The 19,644-nt window shown below is 43.9% G+C and overlaps 2 protein-coding genes across 2 annotated transcripts in view; one reads left to right on the top strand and one right to left on the bottom strand.

Annotated features, from left to right (window-relative positions):
• Positions 1 to 2,339: 2,339 nt before the first annotated feature.
• On the bottom strand, positions 2,340 to 18,998 carry LOC104389298 (protein spire homolog 1-like). The gene is made up of 9 exons (XM_009998267.1): positions 18,758 to 18,998; positions 17,939 to 17,970; positions 17,283 to 17,447; positions 16,048 to 16,113; positions 13,016 to 13,177; positions 5,044 to 5,108; positions 4,187 to 4,214; positions 3,638 to 3,780; positions 2,340 to 2,511 (listed from the first exon to the last, which is right to left on the bottom strand). The coding sequence occupies exons 1-9, from the start codon at positions 18,996 to 18,998 to the stop codon at positions 2,340 to 2,342; spliced, it is 1,074 nt and encodes a 357-aa protein (XP_009996569.1).
• A 250-nt stretch (positions 18,999 to 19,248) lies between these two features.
• LOC104389299 (chromosome unknown open reading frame, human C3orf17) overlaps positions 19,249 to 19,644 on the top strand; it is a 5,830-nt gene continuing 5,434 nt past the window's right edge. The window contains exon 1 of the mRNA XM_009998268.1: positions 19,249 to 19,322. Within this exon, the coding sequence (XP_009996570.1) occupies positions 19,249 to 19,322 (74 nt within the window). The remainder of the gene's footprint in view (positions 19,323 to 19,644) is intronic.

Raw genomic sequence — 19,644 nt, forward strand, 5'->3', positions numbered from 1 at the left:
ATTTTCATACAAACACAATGCTAACAACTAGGATCAGTTAACTCTGAGCAGAGAAAGCTCTGGTCCATGTGATGAGAGGAACCAGCAAAAGCCTAGAAAGCAGATCAAAACCTGCAGGGTGCTTGCAGAGGAGTCCTTTCCTCCAAGCCATCACCTTTCAGGGGCCCCTAAAGAGAACACATTTTGCACAGTCTGCTCCACATCCCTGCAAAGTGCTTCTCTGGGTGCCTTTAAGACTTGGTTCCAACTATGTTCCACACAGCATCCTCCCATTCTGCACCCTGCCTTCAGGCTGCCTCCACCCTGCACTCCACGGCTTGCAGGTAAGGCCCAGTCTCCAATCCCTCCAAAGGGCTCTCTTTGGCCAGGGAAGGAAAGCAGGCAAGAAGGCTTTGTTTATACAGATGTGCACTTAATAAGCCTGCCCTCACAAGCTGTCATGACTTGCCACGGTCAGGAGCAATGGTTGCACACCAGAGTTCAAGCAAGGACTGGAAGCCACTCCTGTACAAGGGACAGAGGTTTTATCAGCCCACTTAGGGGCCTACACAGCCAGTAAAGAGGAATGATGAGAACGTGTCTTCCAGACAGCTCACTAGATCAGAGGTAGGCCCGGACAGTCAGGTTACCTCTTCATATTCACTCCCCCCTTGGCCCTTTGCCTGTTGTTTTGCAGTGAGGACACTTCTTCACCCTACACTTGGTCAACAAGGTAGGAAAAGGGGACACCACTAAAAAAAGCCCATGTGGCACCACAGTAGATGTGCAAGAGACAGAACCTAGAACTGCCTTTGCTCTCCAGGTAAACTGAAGTCTACTTCAGTGCCACCTTCTCTCCAGGCACTGAAAGGCACTTTTGGCTTGCAGATTAATCAAAACAGGCTGATCTCAGCTCGTTTCTTATTCTACCTAAACTACCTCAGTCAGCAAGTGTCCAAGAACACCTCATGCCCCCGGCCCCATACTGCACCCATCTTGCCAGCAAGCGCAGCTGCCACTTGGCTGTGAGGAGCCCACCTGCCTGATGGAGACGTGCCCCCCAGCAGCACCAGCGATTAACACATGCCAGAGAGGACCCGGGTAGGCAGGCTGCACCTCTTCTAATTGACTGAAGGAAGAGGAACACTTGAACTTGCTCCAAAAGGAAGCAGAAGCTCCAGCTTCCCCACACTGATTTACTGGCAGAGCTTGCCCAAACCTGCAGGTAAGTGTCAGCTTGCAGACAGGCAGTTTAGAGGAAGCAAAGTTAGGCTAGAACAAGTGAGTTGGAGGTAGTGGTCCACCTGGCAGTTCAGATGCAGTCCCTGGGCTCAGCTTAAACATGTCTGCCTTCCCTACTCCATTATACCTACAAGTACTGGCCCTTCCCAGCCGTTATTTTCTTCAGCATGACTCATTCCAACTACAGGTCCATTGTTTCCTTCAACACCATCTATCCAGGCCCTGCAAAACACACCAGGGAAAACTCCATCAGAGCACCTAGACCCTTTCCATACGGTCAGTTCCTGGGGAGAAACAGAGATACTACATAATATCCCACTTTTTATTTTAACCACACAAAGTATATCAACATGCTTTTCATTTTCCCAGAACATTACATGTAGTACTAGTCTAGTTTAGCTCAGGGCGAAGCTTAAGGCCAATGAAAAGAGCAAGAATCTCTCCAGAACCACCCAACCTCTGTCCCTCAGGCCACGATGGCATTGAGATGTACTAGGTACTTCAGTGATAAGCACCAGAGAGCTCTGCTGGCAAAACACAGATAGCACACAGACAAAAACCAAGCCAGAAGCTAGCTTCCTAAGCAAGCAGATGGAGCAGACTACCTGACAGCCATCACTACAGCATTACATCAATCAGAGCAGTAAGTTTACATGCTTTTTTTAGCAAGTTACCAGGAAGGAATGTTTGCAAAAGGCATAGTGATGTGATCACATCTGAGAACTTCACTTTCCAAGCCTCTCAAGAATAGAAGTTTTCAGTTAAAGGCCTCCCTGTAATCATTACACAGGGCAAAGCCTGCTCAGCAGTGAATGCAAGCAGTTCCATAGAACAATGACAACTGCAGGTGCAAAGGAGGAAATGCTAGAGGCAGTTATAGTGCTTCAACATTTATTTTCCCCAAAGACACATAAAAGAATTAAAACAGTTCTAAAAACCACAATGCTTTATAATAGTTCACAATACATAAATGCTAACCATGCTTCCTGCTTAGAATAACCAGCAGGGAGGTCTTTCATTCAGGCCTTTATGTCAGTAGGTGCATAAAGCTGTTTCATTTACTTCAGGTACAGAACAAGTGACAGGAGAAATGCATGGCAGAGTCATTCCAGTTTGCTTCAAGGCCAGGAAATTCTCCTGAGAGAGATGCTCTGCTGTTGACTGGAAGCCATGTTCAGCAGATACTGCTCACATTGCGTACAGATGTCAGCAGTCAGCCAGTCTGCCATGGTCTTTGTGTAACAGCACAGAGGCTGTGCTAGGCAATGGGGTTCCAAAATAACAGGTACACTGGAGCAGGAGAGGGAAAAAGAAAAGCAGGAAAGCTGACACAGGTGGGTTTCTGTTAGAGGCTAGGGTGTTCTTCCACCTTTCCCCCACGTGTGATTGAATACTGCTAAGTGATTTGGCTAAATGCCTGAGTTCAACAGAGCAGTCAGCTTCGCTTGGGAAAGCTACTAAGCATCAGAACAGCTTCATTTACTGACACCTTCTCTCTATTGACAGTGTGTCAGCCAAATGGTATCTGTGGTTGATCCAAGGTTATGGCTACATCCTTATGCTGTAGGATTGAGGTTTTTTCCATCCTAAAGTATGGCAGTAATGCAGTCACTCAGACCTCTTCTGCACCACCTGCATTACAAGACAGACCAAACCACTGCCCCACACAGTTAACTTCAGTAATGAACACTGTCCCCAATTTTTTGGCAACTTAAGTATGAGCCTTTGACCCAGAAACTGCTGTGACTTCATATTAGCTACATTAAAGAATGGCTTAAAAGAGAAAAGACACTTGTTCCCCCAGTGGAATATATAACTGATTTGGAAAGAAAAGAACAAATAATGTATGTTTCCAGTGCTAGGTATTGCACTTTTACCAACAAGATCTGTCTTTTCCACCCAGAACTGTTTTTCAAATAGTTCCCTTTCTGAGGATAAAAAGGAGAGGGTGTGTGCAGGGTCTGAGAAACCATTTGTGGCATTATTCTTCAGTCAGTTATACCTGAGACTATTGGCAAATTTTATTTCTAGGTATAGAGGGGTTACTCCTGGGTCTGTAGAGACAGACTCCTGGCTGTAGGGGACAGAATATCATGGGGTCTGGAAATTCTCACACAAATGAAGCTGTTGCAAGGAACCTTCTATGTCTGGGCTATTATTGACACTTCTGAATTCATGTCAGAAACCTGACAGCTAAAAAGCAAAATGGATTTCAGAGCACCTACATGTCCTCATTTTTGATCATCTAAAACCCACAGTATTTCCAGAGAACTGCAGGCTAGTTAGACCAGTGGCTAAAGCAGTCATTCAGCTGAGCAGCATAACATACTGTTACCTGCATGTTTGCAGGCTTGCATATACAAATAACTGCTAACATCTTTCCAAGTGAAAACAGAACATCCCTGTCCCAGCTTACCCAAACCACTCCCAGTGCTCTATTTCATGCAGCAACTCCAAGTTCTTCTGCTCTTGGATAGCTGAGTCCTCCTCTCTGGAGAGTCTCAAAAGTTTTAAGAAGTGAAGTGGAAGATGTACACACATTCTGAAAGGCATGGACATCTAGAATCACAGCACAAGTCACCTGAGTTCTCAGGGAAACACATCCTCCTTCTTAGCAGGAAAATTCACATGGCATGCAATTGATTTATGGGTGCACTTAGAAGATAGACATTATTGCAGTGAACTTCCTGACCCTTGTGTAAATAGAGCATAGAGCAATCCCAACCACTTTACACAGAATGAAAGAAAGAAGAACCAGAGTTGTTTTAGCTGAGTACAACAAGAGATGTCTGTGGCACCCTGGCTGCTTTTGCACCTTGTAATATTCCCTCTTCTATTGTCTTAAAAGGAAGCCAGAGGGTTGATGTGAAGTATCAGTGGGTGAAGGAAAGCTTCCTATGACAAGGTATGGTGCAGGGAAAACAGAAAATATGAAAACCCCACATGTTGTAAAGACTAGACTTGCCTTGATGCAGCAGTCACAACAGACAACACTAAGAGAAAAAAAAGTTCCCACCATGATCATTTAACTGAAGCTCAGCAGATACCAATACTGCACCCTTAGCTAAGCTAAGGGTAACTCTCCCAAGTAAGTCTTAATTTGTGATTGTGGCACAATCATTTGATGGCAAAGTGAGCAAGCTTAGAACTCCCCTATTCAGCTTGCTAGCCCTCCTATTTACACTAGTTTATATAATCTGAAATGTGTCAACACCATAGCTTGAAGGCTTTATCTGCAAAGCCCATTGCTTTTCAGCCAGCACTGCCACCAGGCAGTTACTCAATTCCCAGTGGTTGTTTACTTGTTGTTTGTAATCAATTCAGTGCTTCACCACTGCTTCAAATAGATGTAAGTGAGCCTTAATGAGCCTGAAGTTCCTCTCTTCCCCTCCCATGAACAGAAAACCTCTGACAAATAAGTGTATGCAAGTAGGTCCAACTCCTTTCCCAGTCATCAACAGAAGATTCTGGTGAAGAGCCTCTTCCAAAACCTGCTCAATCCCTTGCCTAAAGCTAAATCGAACCTTTAGAGGAATATGCAAAGAGTTATCTCAGAGAAATTCAACCTACTATTTCTACAGTAAATTTGGTTATTGCTAGCTTAATACTAAGGGTTAAACTTAAGATACCACTTCAGAGGCAAGTTTTTACACATCCTCTGCAGCTGTAGACACTTCAGGCCAGTTTGTGCAGTAAGGCAAAACTGAAGGGCTCTGCAACCTGTTCCTATCCAGTACTGCAACTGTTGCAATACCCAGTCTTGCCAGTACTGTTATTTCACCCTTTTCTCCCTCCTCATTCAGTCCTTTTGTACCAGCTCACCTGCTGCAGAGGTAACAGCTGTAAGGCCACTTAAGAAATATCTGCTTATGGCAGCTGAAACAGATCTGTGGAAAGGAAAGTTACTTGTGAATGCCAACGGGAAATATCTTTGTACCAACACTATCCACTGCCTGCCAAAGAGCAGGCACATAAACCAACCTTCTAAAGGCTTTAGATCCACATACAATAACAGAGGTCCAATAAAGGATACCAAAGACACAGGAATTAAAAGCTAAAAAGGCAAAAAAATGTCTACTTGTAGGCCAGTGTTTTTATGATGCAGAGGTTTGGGGCAGCTGCCAGACAACAGGAGTTTAAAAAAAGGCTCTTGAGCAAACAATAGCTGTATTGTGCAAGAGTGTAACAGTAGCTATAGTTAAGAGAGAGGGAAGAAGAGAGACATTCTTTGAGGTAGACTACAGCAATCCCGAAGAGATTAAGTCAGGGCAAATTTGAATTCAATCCTGAAGCGAAAAATGAGTCATAAGGAAGCTGATGAGTCGCTTGAACTTTATAAAAAAGAACACATTCATACACAGCTGGCAGTCAGAAGTGATATTATCTTCAGAAGTAGAGCCTGAGAAAGCTAAAAAAACTTCAGCAGCAAGAAAACAAAGGGGGGTAAGAGGGCCATTTTGTAATAGGCAGAGAGCAGACAAGTTAAAGCAGCGTTAGTAAGGAAGGTGAGAAGAAAACAAGAATTTGGTCTCAGAGCATCAGATGGGTTGTGGAAGTAGCATAGCTCTGCTAGCAGAACCCTTTGGCTCTGTCCATACTTCTAAGTAAGTGAGGGCAAGAAGCTGACCCCTAAGCCAAGTAACACAGATTGCTTCATGTGTGTTGCAAAGGGCTTGTACTCATGCTTTCTGCTCTAGAGGGGCTGGTTACAACAGCTCCTCTAAAGGAGACTAAGTCAGCAGGTAAGCAGTGAACACCCAACAGTCCTGTGCTGCAGGTCATTCCCTGTCCGCCTCATCTCCCCAGCCTTTGCACCCAGTCAGCAAGGTGGTTTGAATCAGCACAATTCAGGTGGGGGAGCCTGAGTTAAGAACCTTTGCTTCACTTTTAGTAGTGCCAAATACCAATTAATTACTTCATTATTTCAGAGCTGGCCAACAGTCATGGAAGTCAGCTCTCCCAGCATGGAAATAACAGATAAGAAGTATCAAGCAAAGCCTGGGCTACTTTCTAGGCAGCTTACACAGCTTAAGCTTGATTAGAAATGATCACCACACAAGTATCAAAAGATTTTAAGAGGCTGAAGCCAAACTTGGGTCAGCTGTATGAACAGGATATGTTGAGGCAAAGAGCACCTCCAGCAGTTCAGCACCGAGGGCCATGAAGCCAGCTTTTGAAAGGCAAAAACAACACAAAGGAAACATACCTTTGCTCTTGGAAAGACACCATTGCTACCTCTTTGGAAGAAGCCTTGCCCTTCCAGCACCATCATTGCATATCTGGTTCCAATCAGCTCAGCAATAGTTGGTGATGGCCACTGGGTAGGGAAGGGACAGTCCTATCAAAAGACAGAAGTTAAGCATCAGAGAAAGCTGAATGAAGCAAATATTTGGAGAGGTCATCCTCAAAACTGGGTCCCAAAAGGCTCAGAGGCATTTGTCCCTAAAACTCAGTTTTGTCAGTGATGGGGTATACCAGTTGACTCTTTAACAATACTAACAGAGAAACCACTACAAGGCTCTTAGTGGCTATTACAGTTTTCAAGCAGCTTCCTCACACCTCGTTAGGGAAGCAGGTGCCTTGGTCAGCACAGTAGTTAATACCATCCCCAGAGCCAATCTCTGGGGAAATTCTACCCTTTGGTAGGCCACAGCACAGATGACACCCTGTCCCCTCCTATATACAGGATCCCTTTCCACAGCACAATGCTCTCTTGCCTTCTATTTCCTAAGACCTACTGGCCCCACACAAATGGCAGCTATGGTCTGGTGGCTGACAAGGAGAGACAACAGTGTTTTTATCCCCAGATGTGGAGTCCAACCGACCCACACCCCCACCATACTGCTGAACAAAGAGGTCACTCAGGGTTATGGTTAGTTTAGAGACTTGCCAGAGGTGAGGAAGGGAAGGATGCAGAAGGAAAGGAGGAGGCAAGGGCTCAGCATACCTTGTTAGGGCAGAACAGGGTAAGGCCATGATTCAGAAGGTTGCACAGAAGCACACAACCCAGCATTGCTCCAATGACACTCATTCAGACCTGATGACTTCACACATTTAGAAGTCATTGATGCTGTGCTAGCTACATTTTTTTAACCACTTGTTCACTTTACTGAACCTTAAAGGATGTGTCTGAACTTCTCAGAATCTACAAAGAATCAGGGGAGATGGAGAAAACAAGACAGTCCCACTGCCAACTACAGTCTACTTGAGGAAACCTTGATAGACACTTTCAAGTTATGCAGTGGTATTTTTCTCTTCTTATAGGAACAACTTTATTTAATATAATTCAAACTGGGAAGCCTCTGCGAAGACACTACAGCCAACGAGACAACAATACCCCAACTTAAGATCAGTGTATCACGTGGCCTAAGATAAAAACACAGAACATGCTTACTGCTCTGGTCGTTACCGGATGTATCAGACCAGCCTTGGTAGCTGAAATGCCAGACTTACAAGTTCCTTGCTTTGACAGCCTCTCTCTAAAGAATTGGACCTTCCTCTGTGATGAGGCAGCTGCTGTTGGCCACTGTGCAAGAAACCATTATGTTTAATATCTCCTAGTAGGGGTGCACTCACAGGAGGACATGCACACTTTGCAGCAAGACCTGGACAGGAAGAGAGAATTTTAGGGTGCAGAAAACCAGCTGGAAGCTTCTAAGCATTCACTTCAAAAGCTGAACACTCAACAGCACTACATTGCCTTTTGAAGGTAGCAAAGCTTAAAACTCTGCCCCTCAAGCCCCATCAGCTCAGATCACAAAAAGCAGAGATCACAGTAACAATGCTTGCCAGTAGGCAAAGATGAGGCTTCATTAGCACCATTTAGTTTAATAAAATCAAGTGGTGCACTTTCTACTTGAAAATTCAAAACACTCATTTAGCTTTTACTGTGAATTCCAGTTAGGGCCTTTGGGGACATGCCATCTTATTTTGACGATGCAGGAGCTATACAAGCTTCAGTCAACTGCTGAGGAATTATTTTTTCTAAAGGCATCTCCCCAAACTAATTACTTAGTGTTGGAGCTTTTCCTTTGAAGTGCCTTCAGGTGATCTGAAAGAAAGTGTACAGTGAGCCCAACCTAAGGCTTTGGGAAGCCAGCAGGCCACTGACTGTACTTTGTCACAGTTTAGATGTTCAGCTAGAAGTGCACTGACCTGTGCTGTTGCAGGATACTACTGATGACCTGGTTGAGGCAAGCCAGGTGTTGGAAGGCTGCTTGGGAGTGGTTTCCTGTAGACCAGAGGACAGAATATTCTTAAGGTGCATACAGGAGACAGCAAGCCCACTGCCTCAGAAGTGCTGCTGCTAAACAAAACCCAGGATGCCCAGGACTGACCAGAAAGGTTCAAGTTTCAGCCAAAAGTGGAGAAAAATGAATGTGGTGCATTTAGTAACTTGATGTTCCAAGACATAATAGCAATTTAATTCCCCCCTCCAACTAGAAAGCTCCAGCCAAGCCAGTGAAACTTCAAATTCATCCGTTCTCTCTCTTACTCAAGTTCAATGCAGATACCAGTCCTTACTTCACAAAATCCTCCCAATACAACTCTGAGTACAGCGGAAGCATTTTCTTGGCCCCTTCTAACATGTAGCAACACGGGAGAACAGTTCAAGAGTCTGTGGACCACTAACCCAACTGAAACCCAATGCTGTATCTCAACAGTATTGTTTCAAGCTTCTCTAGAAAAGCAGAGAACAGATTTTATTATATTAGTCTCCATATGAAGGTATTTCTAGTTTAGCAGTAATACAACAACCACAGGTTTCTCAAATGCTGAACATTCTTAAAAGTAGCACAGACTTGTGCAAATATAGCTAAGAATTTCTGCTTTTATTAATTCATATCCATTTTCCTCAGTTAAGCAACTGCATTTCAGAAATGTTAACAGAAAACAGATTCCTGTTTGTATGCTAGTGCACCTATGCTAGACATGGTGTATGAGGGCTTAAGCTCTGTTCTGCAGAACTTCTGAATATGCTCAGACTGAATCCCAGAACCAAGCAGTCAAGTTTTCATGATCAAGAGAGGAGTTAAAGAACCCAAAGCCTATGTATCATGGTTTATTGAAGAATGATGCTCCTGAAAATGATCCATAGGCAGAAGAGTGGGAATTTACCAGTCAAGTTGCCTCCTGAAAATAAATAATGAAATTTTCCTTCCACAGGCTCACATGCCATGTGAAATACAAATACATCAAGCATCAAATGCCTTGCTGTAAGGCAAAAGTGGGAATAGCCCTAACCCATATTGGCCAAACTCCTAGGCATATTAAAACTTCTGCAGGGTCTAGTTTCAAGAGACCAGGGCAGACTTTGGTTCTATAAGTTGCAGTCGTGCCACAAAAATTAATGTTTCAATATAGTAAGAACTGCTGTAGAGGAAAGGACTTCAGTGAATCTAATAGTACCACATTTGTTCACTTTTGAGAGACGAGATTGCCCACACTAGGATTTGAACCTGACATTCCATGCTATCTGTGTGTTTGCAGATCTAATGCCTGCAGTATTTGTACCTCACCAGGGTCTTTAACTTAAAGCCTTACCTGAACCCCTGGTCCAAGGTGCTGTGTTGTAGTGTTGATAATTTTAATCTTGGTACCGACACCTTGGAGAGTTAACAAAGTATTGCTTGGAGATTTCAAGGCAGGATTTGGTGTCACAAGCTTTTCTGCAGGGGATAGAAGCAACAAAAAATCCTATACACACAGACAAGATAAGGTATTGTGCTGTGACAAGAAAACAATAAATTTGATACCCACACAACAGAATTTGAGGTTTTGCTAGACTTGTCCTGGTAGTTACATAATTCTTTAGTTCTAGGGGATGATAAAAATCTTATTCTCTCACTTAGTGCACAGACAAATCTGAACATCACTAGAAAAGGGTGAACTGAAACATCTTTTGAGTCTTAAGATGCAAAAAACAGATTTTCTAGAAAGAACTATTCTTACGCCATACTACTTCTATCAAGGCAAAAATTGTATTCCCATCTCCCTTGCATTTTACATGCTATGGAAAAGATAAGTGGGATTTCATTTCAGAGACCATCCATTATTTTTAGTCAACACTGACTTCACTTGTATGCTTGACATGTCACTTTGTGGTAGGTACCTTTGGGCCTGCTCCCATTTTCCCTTGCTGTTGATGACTGAAGCTGCTGTGGTTGTTTTATTTCTGTCATGAGCTGTTCCTGCCAGCTGGACTCCAATGGCACACACTCTTTCAGCTTCCTCTCCAGCACCTGCAGGCAAAGCACAGCACCAGATAGAGCCAGTGAACAGAGGGAGGAGATGACTGGTGACAGAACAACTCCTTCAATAGTGACACTGTCTCACAAGTTCCTCACACTCAAGAGGGCACTAGGCCTTGCTCACAAGAGACACAAGAGAAACTTTAGAATACTTTAGCAACTCTCAAATTTGAAATGGAGACTCTAGGAGTACTCCAGAACTCAAAAATGTTCCATGTGGAAGAAGCAATGGAAGAAGTAGGGAGATTTATTGTCTTTATCCTATGATGATGTCACCTCCCATTTTCCTAACCTGCCCAAAAGTTAATTACAGCTAAAATATCTCCCAAATCCAAACCAGCAGCTAAGACATTAGCTCTATATTCCTAGAAACTGTCCTGTCACCTCCAGCATCATCTTGTATTGCTATAATTAGATGTGGCACCAGGTCACTTACAGGTTTTAGATGAGGCTTGGGAGCAGCTACATCAACTTTTGGGGTCCTGTGTTTTTCCTTGATGATCACCTGAAAGAGCAATAATTCTTTCTCTGCTCTTGGTAGACTCTCCCATTCTGCAGTTCAGTGAATAACCTGAGTCAGGATTCAGAAATGTGAGGGGTGGGGAAGCCATAACAAAACTGAATTGGAAAGTGTAGAATGATGAGGTTTACTTATGTGGGTTTCTGGTAGAGACAGAATTGCCTGTGGCAAACTACAGGCAATCAGAAGCACTGCACAGCCCTTTGGGACTTGCACAAGAAGCACACAGCCTTCTAGCCCCAGCCACTCCTGAACTACTTTGGGGAGCCACTGGAAAACATTGTACTCACATTTCAATGTCAGGCATGATCGTGACAAGCACCATGGTCACCCCACATTCATCAGCAAGAACTTAGCTCCGAGGAGAAGAGTAATTGAACGAGTTAAAAATACTGTAACAATAGCTGCAGCAGCAGGCAGCTGTATGCATAAACTTGAGTCCCAGAGAGTGGCTTACAGCCCTACTTAACTAGGAACAATATCAGTATAGAATTGCAGGGCAGGTATTCATGCGAGGCAGACTGTCTCCGTCATCAAGCCCTGTGCTTGCTGCGTAGGGGAGAACTGACAAAAAAAGTCAAGTTGCACAGGCATGTCTTTAGTGGCCTTGTTCACTTATTCTTACTTTGTGTCTCCTCTGTTGACTGTCCAGGTGTATTCAACTTCAGAACACATGGGAGTGCAGGTAGAACAACAGTATAGCTTCCCACACTAGCTGTGCTTTCATTCATTTGCAAATTAGACTGCTGTTTGGTAGAGAAGCTTTGAAATAGCTTTGCAGAGGGGGAAATCCTCGTTTAAGAGCCTTCACAAAGACATGAGCAGTAGCACTCTATGCTTTCTTCTAGCATTTCTGACTGCTGCTTTTCATGTTTGGGGCTTCTTGTCTACCACAGAAAAAAAAGAATTACAAAGAAAGCGAAAAATAAAATCAAGACCCAGTTCATCCTGCCACCTTAAGTCAAGGTTCTGTACTGCACAGTGCATTGATACACAGAACATTGCAAGGAACCCAAGTAAGTAGTTATGATGTATTGTCTCCTCTCCACTACTATTAAATTATACATCAATCAAGATATCATCTCCAGAGAAATGCCATAGCCTTATCTGAAGGCTGAAGCCACAGTCAAGAAATGCAAGAGCTGGGGTTTTATAGAGGTGCATAGTTTAGCTGAGGCATTTAAACCCCCTGCACTCTAACAGCACCAACCAGGAGAAAAAAAAGTCTCATGTCTAGTGTGGTATGCAAATTTTTCACTTTTTAAAATGTTGGGGTTTATTACAAATAGAGTTGTGTCTCATCTTCTGCCAAGCAGTCTGTTCACAAAGCATGCCAATGCCACAAAGCCTTATGCCAATGTTTTAGATCTGCTCATCATTCCCAGTTCAAGCTGCAGCAAGTGAACATCATCCCAAGCTTTTATAGACACCCCAGACGTTTTTGTATCTGGTCATCTTCACCATTTTCACATTGTTGGAAGGCCCCAGCACTTGAGTCAGCTTTTTTTATACCAACTATACTCCTGCAGTACCTCATGAACATGGCCTAGTGGCCTGAGGCTGAGCAAGAGACTCTCTGAAGTGCTTTTGCACTTTCACACATTCCATAAGATCTGAGAAGGCAAGGAAACTAGTAAGAGATGCCAGGCACAGCTCAGTTCAAGAGGCCTAAGAGGACAGAAGTGTCCAAGGTGGAAAGCATAAGTGGGTACAGGTCTGTTTTGTGAAACTGGTGCATGTATGGCAGTGTAATTGCTCCAGGGAAGGGAGTGGCTGACCCCTGAAAGGGGAAAAAGTTTATCACCCAGCTTCATAGAAGTGTTGCTCTCTCTGCATTACACTATTACTGGAAATGAAGTGCTTGAGTGGACAAACAGAGTAATCTAAAGTTGAGCTACAGCTGAGAGGGAGACACAGATATTCGAGTACCTCTGAGAAAGACAGGTTTTGCAGAAGCTGTCTCAGCAAGTATTGCTTAGAAATTAAATAGAACAGGTGACTTCAGAGTTGTCTGTTGACTAACCTTCCGAAGCGTGTACCTCTTGTGCTGAATATCATCCAAAAGTAATTCATAGGGAGAGCAGATACTTTCTTTTGAAGGCACTTGAGGCTGTGGTCGCTCAGTCGCCTTGTGCAGTCTCACACCATTCTGCAGCTCACGGATGATGTTGGGCCACAGGGATGCCTAGGAGAAACCAGTGAGGACCAAGTCAACAACTGGCTAGAATGCACACAGCAGCATCCCTTCCCTCCATGTAATAGGACACGCTTAGCAACTGAAGTCACTCAGAAACACAGAAGTGTGTCTTTGACATCCCCTTCAACTCACTTGCACATCAGGGCACAGCACCAGACAGAGAATTGCTTCTCATTGCAGAAGTTTATTTACAATGAGGGATCAGGAGCTGGCTTGCCAGGTCCATTCCTGAATTTTATCATTAACTTTATGAATGTACTTCAGCAAAACACAGCTGCTTCTGCCAGGTAGCTAGACCCATTTTCTTGAATAACCAACTTCCTGCAAGTGCTCCAGGCGCCAATTTCTTCGTATTATTGGGCCCTAGGAAGCTCTGGGAAAGAAATCCCAGTTCTTACCATTAAAATCTCTGAACCAAGGGTTGAAAGGCCCACATACAAAAGAGGAAGACAAAGGGGAAAGGGATCTCATACTTCAACCTTCACAGACCATGTGTTAGCAGTTTCAGCCTGGAGACAGGAGCTAGTATCTCTAACCTTTGCTCATCCTGTTCCTGTATTAATACCTGAGGATGCTCAGGCATGCAGTATAACTCAACAAAAGTTAAAGACAGGGAAAGAAATTATCAGCTCAATAGCATGTTTATACAACATTGAAATGGAAGTACTAAGTCAACAGCTTATCTGGATCCCAAAGGCAAATTGAGTAAGAACAAGTGATTGTATTATAAACAGAGAAAGGGAAACAAAACATTTTAGAAAACTGCCTCAGACCAAAGCTTCTGACTCCTCTTCCACTTACAGTATGAAACATCTTCTCTTAACTTATCCCTTCAGATATCTTGGTATATTATCAGAAGAGTCTTATGCAAGCTCTGACTGATGGCTGCCTTCAAGGAGACCTATTTTTTTGTTGGATTGTTTAAGCATGGCTTTGTTAGAGCCATAGCTAAACTTCAAAAAACTAGACCTGTGAGAGAGTGACCATATATTAGCCATATCTCTTGGGCTCTATTTCTTGTGTAGGACAATACACAAAAGTCTCTGAGCAAACTGGTCACTATTAGAGACCTCTGAAATAGCTTATCCTGAACCATTTGCACTTTCTAGAGTTGTCTTTCACATAGTAACAGAACTTCACTGAAAGATATTACTTGGAGAGACTTCTCTATTGTAATATTGCCACATTAGTTCAGGGCAAGAATTACCTTTAGCTGTCCACTTCGGAGCAACTTGTACAGCCAAAACATTTTTCACATGTTCGTGACATTATGACTCATATTTTTCTTCCCCTACTGTCTGGATAACTGCAATTACTCTACTTCGGCCATCCCATGTACTGTCAAACTCCACATAAGCTTCCCACATCTGTGCACCACAACCCACGGTGTTACAGCACTCCAAACCCCTTACATTCAGTTCAACAGATGAGTCGTAAGACAGCTGCTAAGGGGTCTCACTGCTTAGATTTCAGGGTGAGGATTTTCTTGTGACTTGTATGGATAAGCTCTGCTGGAACTGTACAATCCTGCACACAAGCAGGCTGTGGTCTGTGTTTCAGAAAGCCTGTTCTGTAGCAGTCAGCATGACAAAGTGTGGTCCATAAAGAACACCGGCTGTTTGGCACCACTCAAGGCATCAGCTCCGATCTGTGGGATCCTAGTGGAGTTAGCATCTTGGTTATTTTAAACTCAATAGTTTGTCAGAGCAACACAATCAACTGGTGCTTAGGGACTTGGAAACTAGAGGCATAGAATTTGCAACAGCATACTGCTTTTGGTATTCATGTCTCCTGAAGAAGCAGAGGCCAAATACACTGGCCTTGAGGCCACACTGCAAAGCCCATGTATTTATTCATGTATTCCCTGCAGAAAAGAGCCATAGCAGTTGATGAGTTTGTGGTTTGAGATAGCTTGCCAGTTTATTTTAATAGATCACAAAATTGAGAATATGCCCAAACACACAGTTCACAAACATTTTCATACAAATAGTTTGAGCACGCTTCAAAGCAAGTGCTATTTAGACAAAGGGAGCGAGTCCACAAGTCTCTTGGGGCTTGCCATTTGTCTCCACAGACTCCAGACTACAGTGCATTTGTTTATGCTGGGCAGAGCTCCAGCCAAAAGAGCTATTTGTTTCTGACCGAGCCCTGACTGTGTAGGGCCTTGAAAAGAACAGAATAAGTTGCTTTCTTTGCCCCAAACACACCGTCAAAGGAGGACAGAATGGAAGGACAAGAAAGGCAGGGAGCAGAAGGTAGGAGCTTCAGCCTCACTCTACTTTGTTTCTTTGAGCTGCTGGAGCTGCACAACCACAAAGATGGACAAAACTAGTGGCCTTCAGTCCTCTCCAGCCCTGAACAAGCATAGACCTCACATAATAAGAGTGAACCAGCCCACACCAGTACTACCACCAACAAAAGAGCTTTCTGGGAGTTTTCAGTCCAGCTACAAGAAAGGAACTAACTGCTTTAGGCAGGTGTGTCAGTTCCTGCCAAGAGCTGAAGCTTGGGGCTCATCTGCAGGAAGAAACAGCCTGAGTAACTACTTGTGGACACTTAACCCAAAGACTGCCTCCAACTTCATTTTTAGAAGTGGTTTAAGTTGAACCACAAAGGCACTCTTCGTGCAGAATAAATGCCCACATGAGGTTAACACATGAAATAATTTACTCCTCAAGTTCACTCCTCAGCTTTTTTTTTTTTTTCGCAGACAAGTCTTTAACTACTTAAGCTCTTGAACAACCTAAGAAGTTTTGTGTTCAAGCTCTACTTTCCATAGAAGAGTCAGTGGAAAGACTCAGATAGTCAAGGTAGTAAAGAAAAGCACTCCATCATAATAAAGGAATTAAATCTCTTACCCAGTGTTTTTCCTTCTTCTGAAGGGGATATTCCACCAGATCTTCCACATCCATTTTTCTCAGACTCTGAGAAGCAAGCACATGAGGTCATTACCTTGCACTGTGTAGTCATTTCCTATCTATCCAGCAGAAATTACTAATGTTAATCTGAAAAGCCTAGAAGCCCAAGATAGCCAAACTCTCAAAAGCTACAACAAATTACTAATGTGGTGCAGAGACAGTAGCCTTTCATATTGTGAAAGCAGAGCTTCAGGCAGGTTCTCCACTTCTAGTGCAATGGGAAGGTTACTTTAGAACTAGGCAAGCGTGTGAAGGTAGAGGGAATAGCAGCTAAGGGATGATCACAAATGTACCTCTTTGGAAGTCTGGATAATGGTCACAAGCTTGTGAAGTTCCAAATATTCAAGAAACAGACTTCTACAGGTCATTTCATAATGGCTGGTAGCCTCAGAAGGCCTGGACACATGCTCCTTACAGGCCTGAAATAAGTGCAGCTATTTAAAACAATTTTGAAATGAAAAAATATGGTAGGATGGAAGCAAGATTCAGTTTTCTCAATCCATGGTTAAAAAACATCCTCCCCACAGCCTCTATCTTTTTTTTTTTTTTTTTTTTTTTTGCTATTGCCTGGGAATAAAGAAGCAGGATGTCAACTGTTATATATACAATAATATAAGTATCTATGTAATTTATATATCTTGTTATCTGTAAGGTGTGCCTTGAAATAAGTACCTGAAAGGGGAAGCCTCCAGTGCAGACAAAGCACAACAAAACACATCAGGTGAAGACACTTGTCCTGTTCTTTTCCCCTGCCCTGATCAAACTGAGGCATGGAAAATTTCTCATATCTTTAAATTATAGGTGAGAGCAAAATACTGGTTTGAGTTGAGACATTCAAATCCCAGCTCTTGCAGAAAATGAATACTGTAGGCAAGTGACTTTTTTTCAATACCCATAGTCTTCTAGGTATCAAATTTGGAGACTATGTACAGAAGGACTTTGTAGACACAGCTGCATGAGAACCATGCTCAGATTCCTTCTTAGCTCTTTTCCATAGACACTTGCGTGTCTGTAAGATGGTTTTTGCTTTTTTCCCCCTCTGATGGGAAAGCCACGTGCCCCCTCTGTGCCCTCCAACAAGCTTTGTCCTGGACATGGTTTTGCCCCTTGGTGAACAGAATTGTTCCACCAACTCCTCTAAAGCTGCTATATGTACTAAGTGGGAAGAAGGAAACCTTAATAACATCCTGCAGGGTCACTGCTGGCTTCATTGCCTCATCATCCAGTTTCAACATGAGACACAGCAGTTTCTCCAAAGGATCACTCAGTTCTCGCTCTGCTTGGCTGTCGATTCCCCAGTCCAGGGCTTCATAGATCAGCACCCCCAAGTACTCCAGCAGCTGCAGACAGAGACCAAGGAAGCAGTGCAGCGCAGAATGTGGTGGAGAACTTCACAGCTCTTGCTTCCCAGCCGTGCCAGTACCCCACACCATGCCTCAGTGCTGAGCACATCTCTCATTATGAGAAAGGCCCGAAAGGCAGCTAGATGCTCAGTGTGTAGTCTGAGATACTCCTTAAACTAGCTATTTTAAGATTTTTAATTACCTTCTCTATCACCTGTAAGTTATCTGTTATTAAGACAAAAAGACTATGGGCTATTCCACAGGAGGCAGCATTTCTGCTCATTGTTTCCCAGCCCCACTGTTACACTGAAGTACAGTCCTAGCATTTTGTTTCATTATCCAGATTGCAGGGGACAGGGTCACTTACACAGGGAACAGCAAACGTAAGCACCTTGATAGCTTCCAAAGGCATGTGCACCTCCTGAGTTGGCCTTCTACTGCAGCAGGATTATATCTGCACACATATGAAGATGAGGCCACAGGCTTACCTTGTCCTCTGACTGCTGGATGCTGCCAACATCTGAAAGGGGAAAAAGAGGGGATGGGGAGAAAGATAACTGAGGCATCGATAAGCAGCTTTTAGACTCTCTGTCAAGACAGAGAAACAGGAAGAATTCTTGGTAATAAGGAAATAAACCCCTCTGAATGAAGTCAGTCCCACCTGGGGGAAGTAGGCCTATATCTGGGGACTCCTGGAAAGCGACACAGGGTACTCTTATTATTATAAGCATTAGCCCCAACTAATTGCTAGCTGGTACTTTTTTTGTTTGTTTGCTAACAAGTATCTCTCCACAAGGAAAGCACTGGAGCTTTATTCTTTATGACCTGTTCTTATCCCTGGAGACTCAGCCTAGCACTGACTTCTGCTGTAGTGCAACTAAACAGTGCACAGGACAAAAACTTGTTGCCGTTTGCTGGCTACACAGAGTAACAAAAAAGGGAAATTATCAGTCATAAATCTGTTGTGAGCATTACTATAACAAAGGGACCATACATTAGAAGATGAACAGAGCAAGACATATAATGAGGACTCAGACTATTTGTTTCAAATAACATAAGTGGTGACAAAACTTTCATCCCAGCTATTCACTACAGCAAAATGACTCACTACAGCACTGTTAGAAAAATCAGTAGGCTGTACATCTGTATTACCACTCATCTACAGTCCTTTGAAATTAACTATAGGCAGCAAAACAGACTCATAGCAACATACAGAGAGGAAAGGGGGAAAAAAAAAAGGCAGGAAAAAAACATTTCAGCCTGTTATACAAGCAGGCCTTGACATTCACAGCTACCTGTGCTCTTACCAGAGTTGTGGTACACCTTGAAGGAAGCAGTACCATCAGCATGGATAAAGATGCTTCCAAGGCCTTTCACGAACACAGACTGCAGTGGTGGGTACAACCCCCGAGCCAGCTGCTCCATTTTACAGCAACACTGAAAGCAGACAGCCCAGGCTTGCTCCTCACTTATAGGATGTTCCAAACACCTCAGAATCTCAGCTAGAGAGACCTTAGTGATCCTCTGCTCACACAGTGGAGACTCCATTTTCACCTTCTCATCCCTACTCTGAGCCTAGGCAGCCCAACACCCTCCCCTTCCCAGGGCAGACAAGGGCCCATAGCAGCTTTATACCAGTTCTGCCTCCCGGTTTGCTCTCACACCTCACTTCCCTACAGGTGTGGTCATTAATGCCAATTTTGCTCTGCCTTTTTAAAGGGACACCCCTTTAACCTGTGCTTGTATGAGACTCCTTGAAAGAAAACAGCAAGCATACAACAAAAGGGAACCTAAAGAGATGGTAAGGCTGTACGGAATCCGTGCTCCATTTAACTCCAGCAAATGTATTAACGGCAATACCAACATTGGGAGGTAAGAAAATAGCTCGTTTGACTCCAGACACAAAGGGAAGGCAGCAAGAAGTAATTTCTTACACTCAGGGGAGAAGAGCTCACTGAAAACCTGCAAAAAACACTCAGCCCGCTGGATGGGAGGCCCTTCTGGGAGCACCGATACGTGACAGCGACGGGCCCCGCAGGCCCCGCTCCTGCCTGGCCCTGACCCTCGGGGCAAACCCCAGCAAACCCCGCAGCCCGGCTGGGGAACCACCCGTGCGGGGACGCGGCCGAGAGCCCCGGGCCCACCCGCGGCCTGCGGGGCGGGCAGCAGCCACCCCCGCCCCCTGACGCGGCCC

Source organism: Chaetura pelagica, unplaced genomic scaffold (genome assembly GCF_000747805.2).
Source record: "Chaetura pelagica isolate M959 unplaced genomic scaffold, ChaPel_1.0 scaffold65, whole genome shotgun sequence".
In the NCBI taxonomy this organism is placed as follows: Eukaryota; Metazoa; Chordata; class Aves; order Apodiformes; family Apodidae; genus Chaetura; species Chaetura pelagica.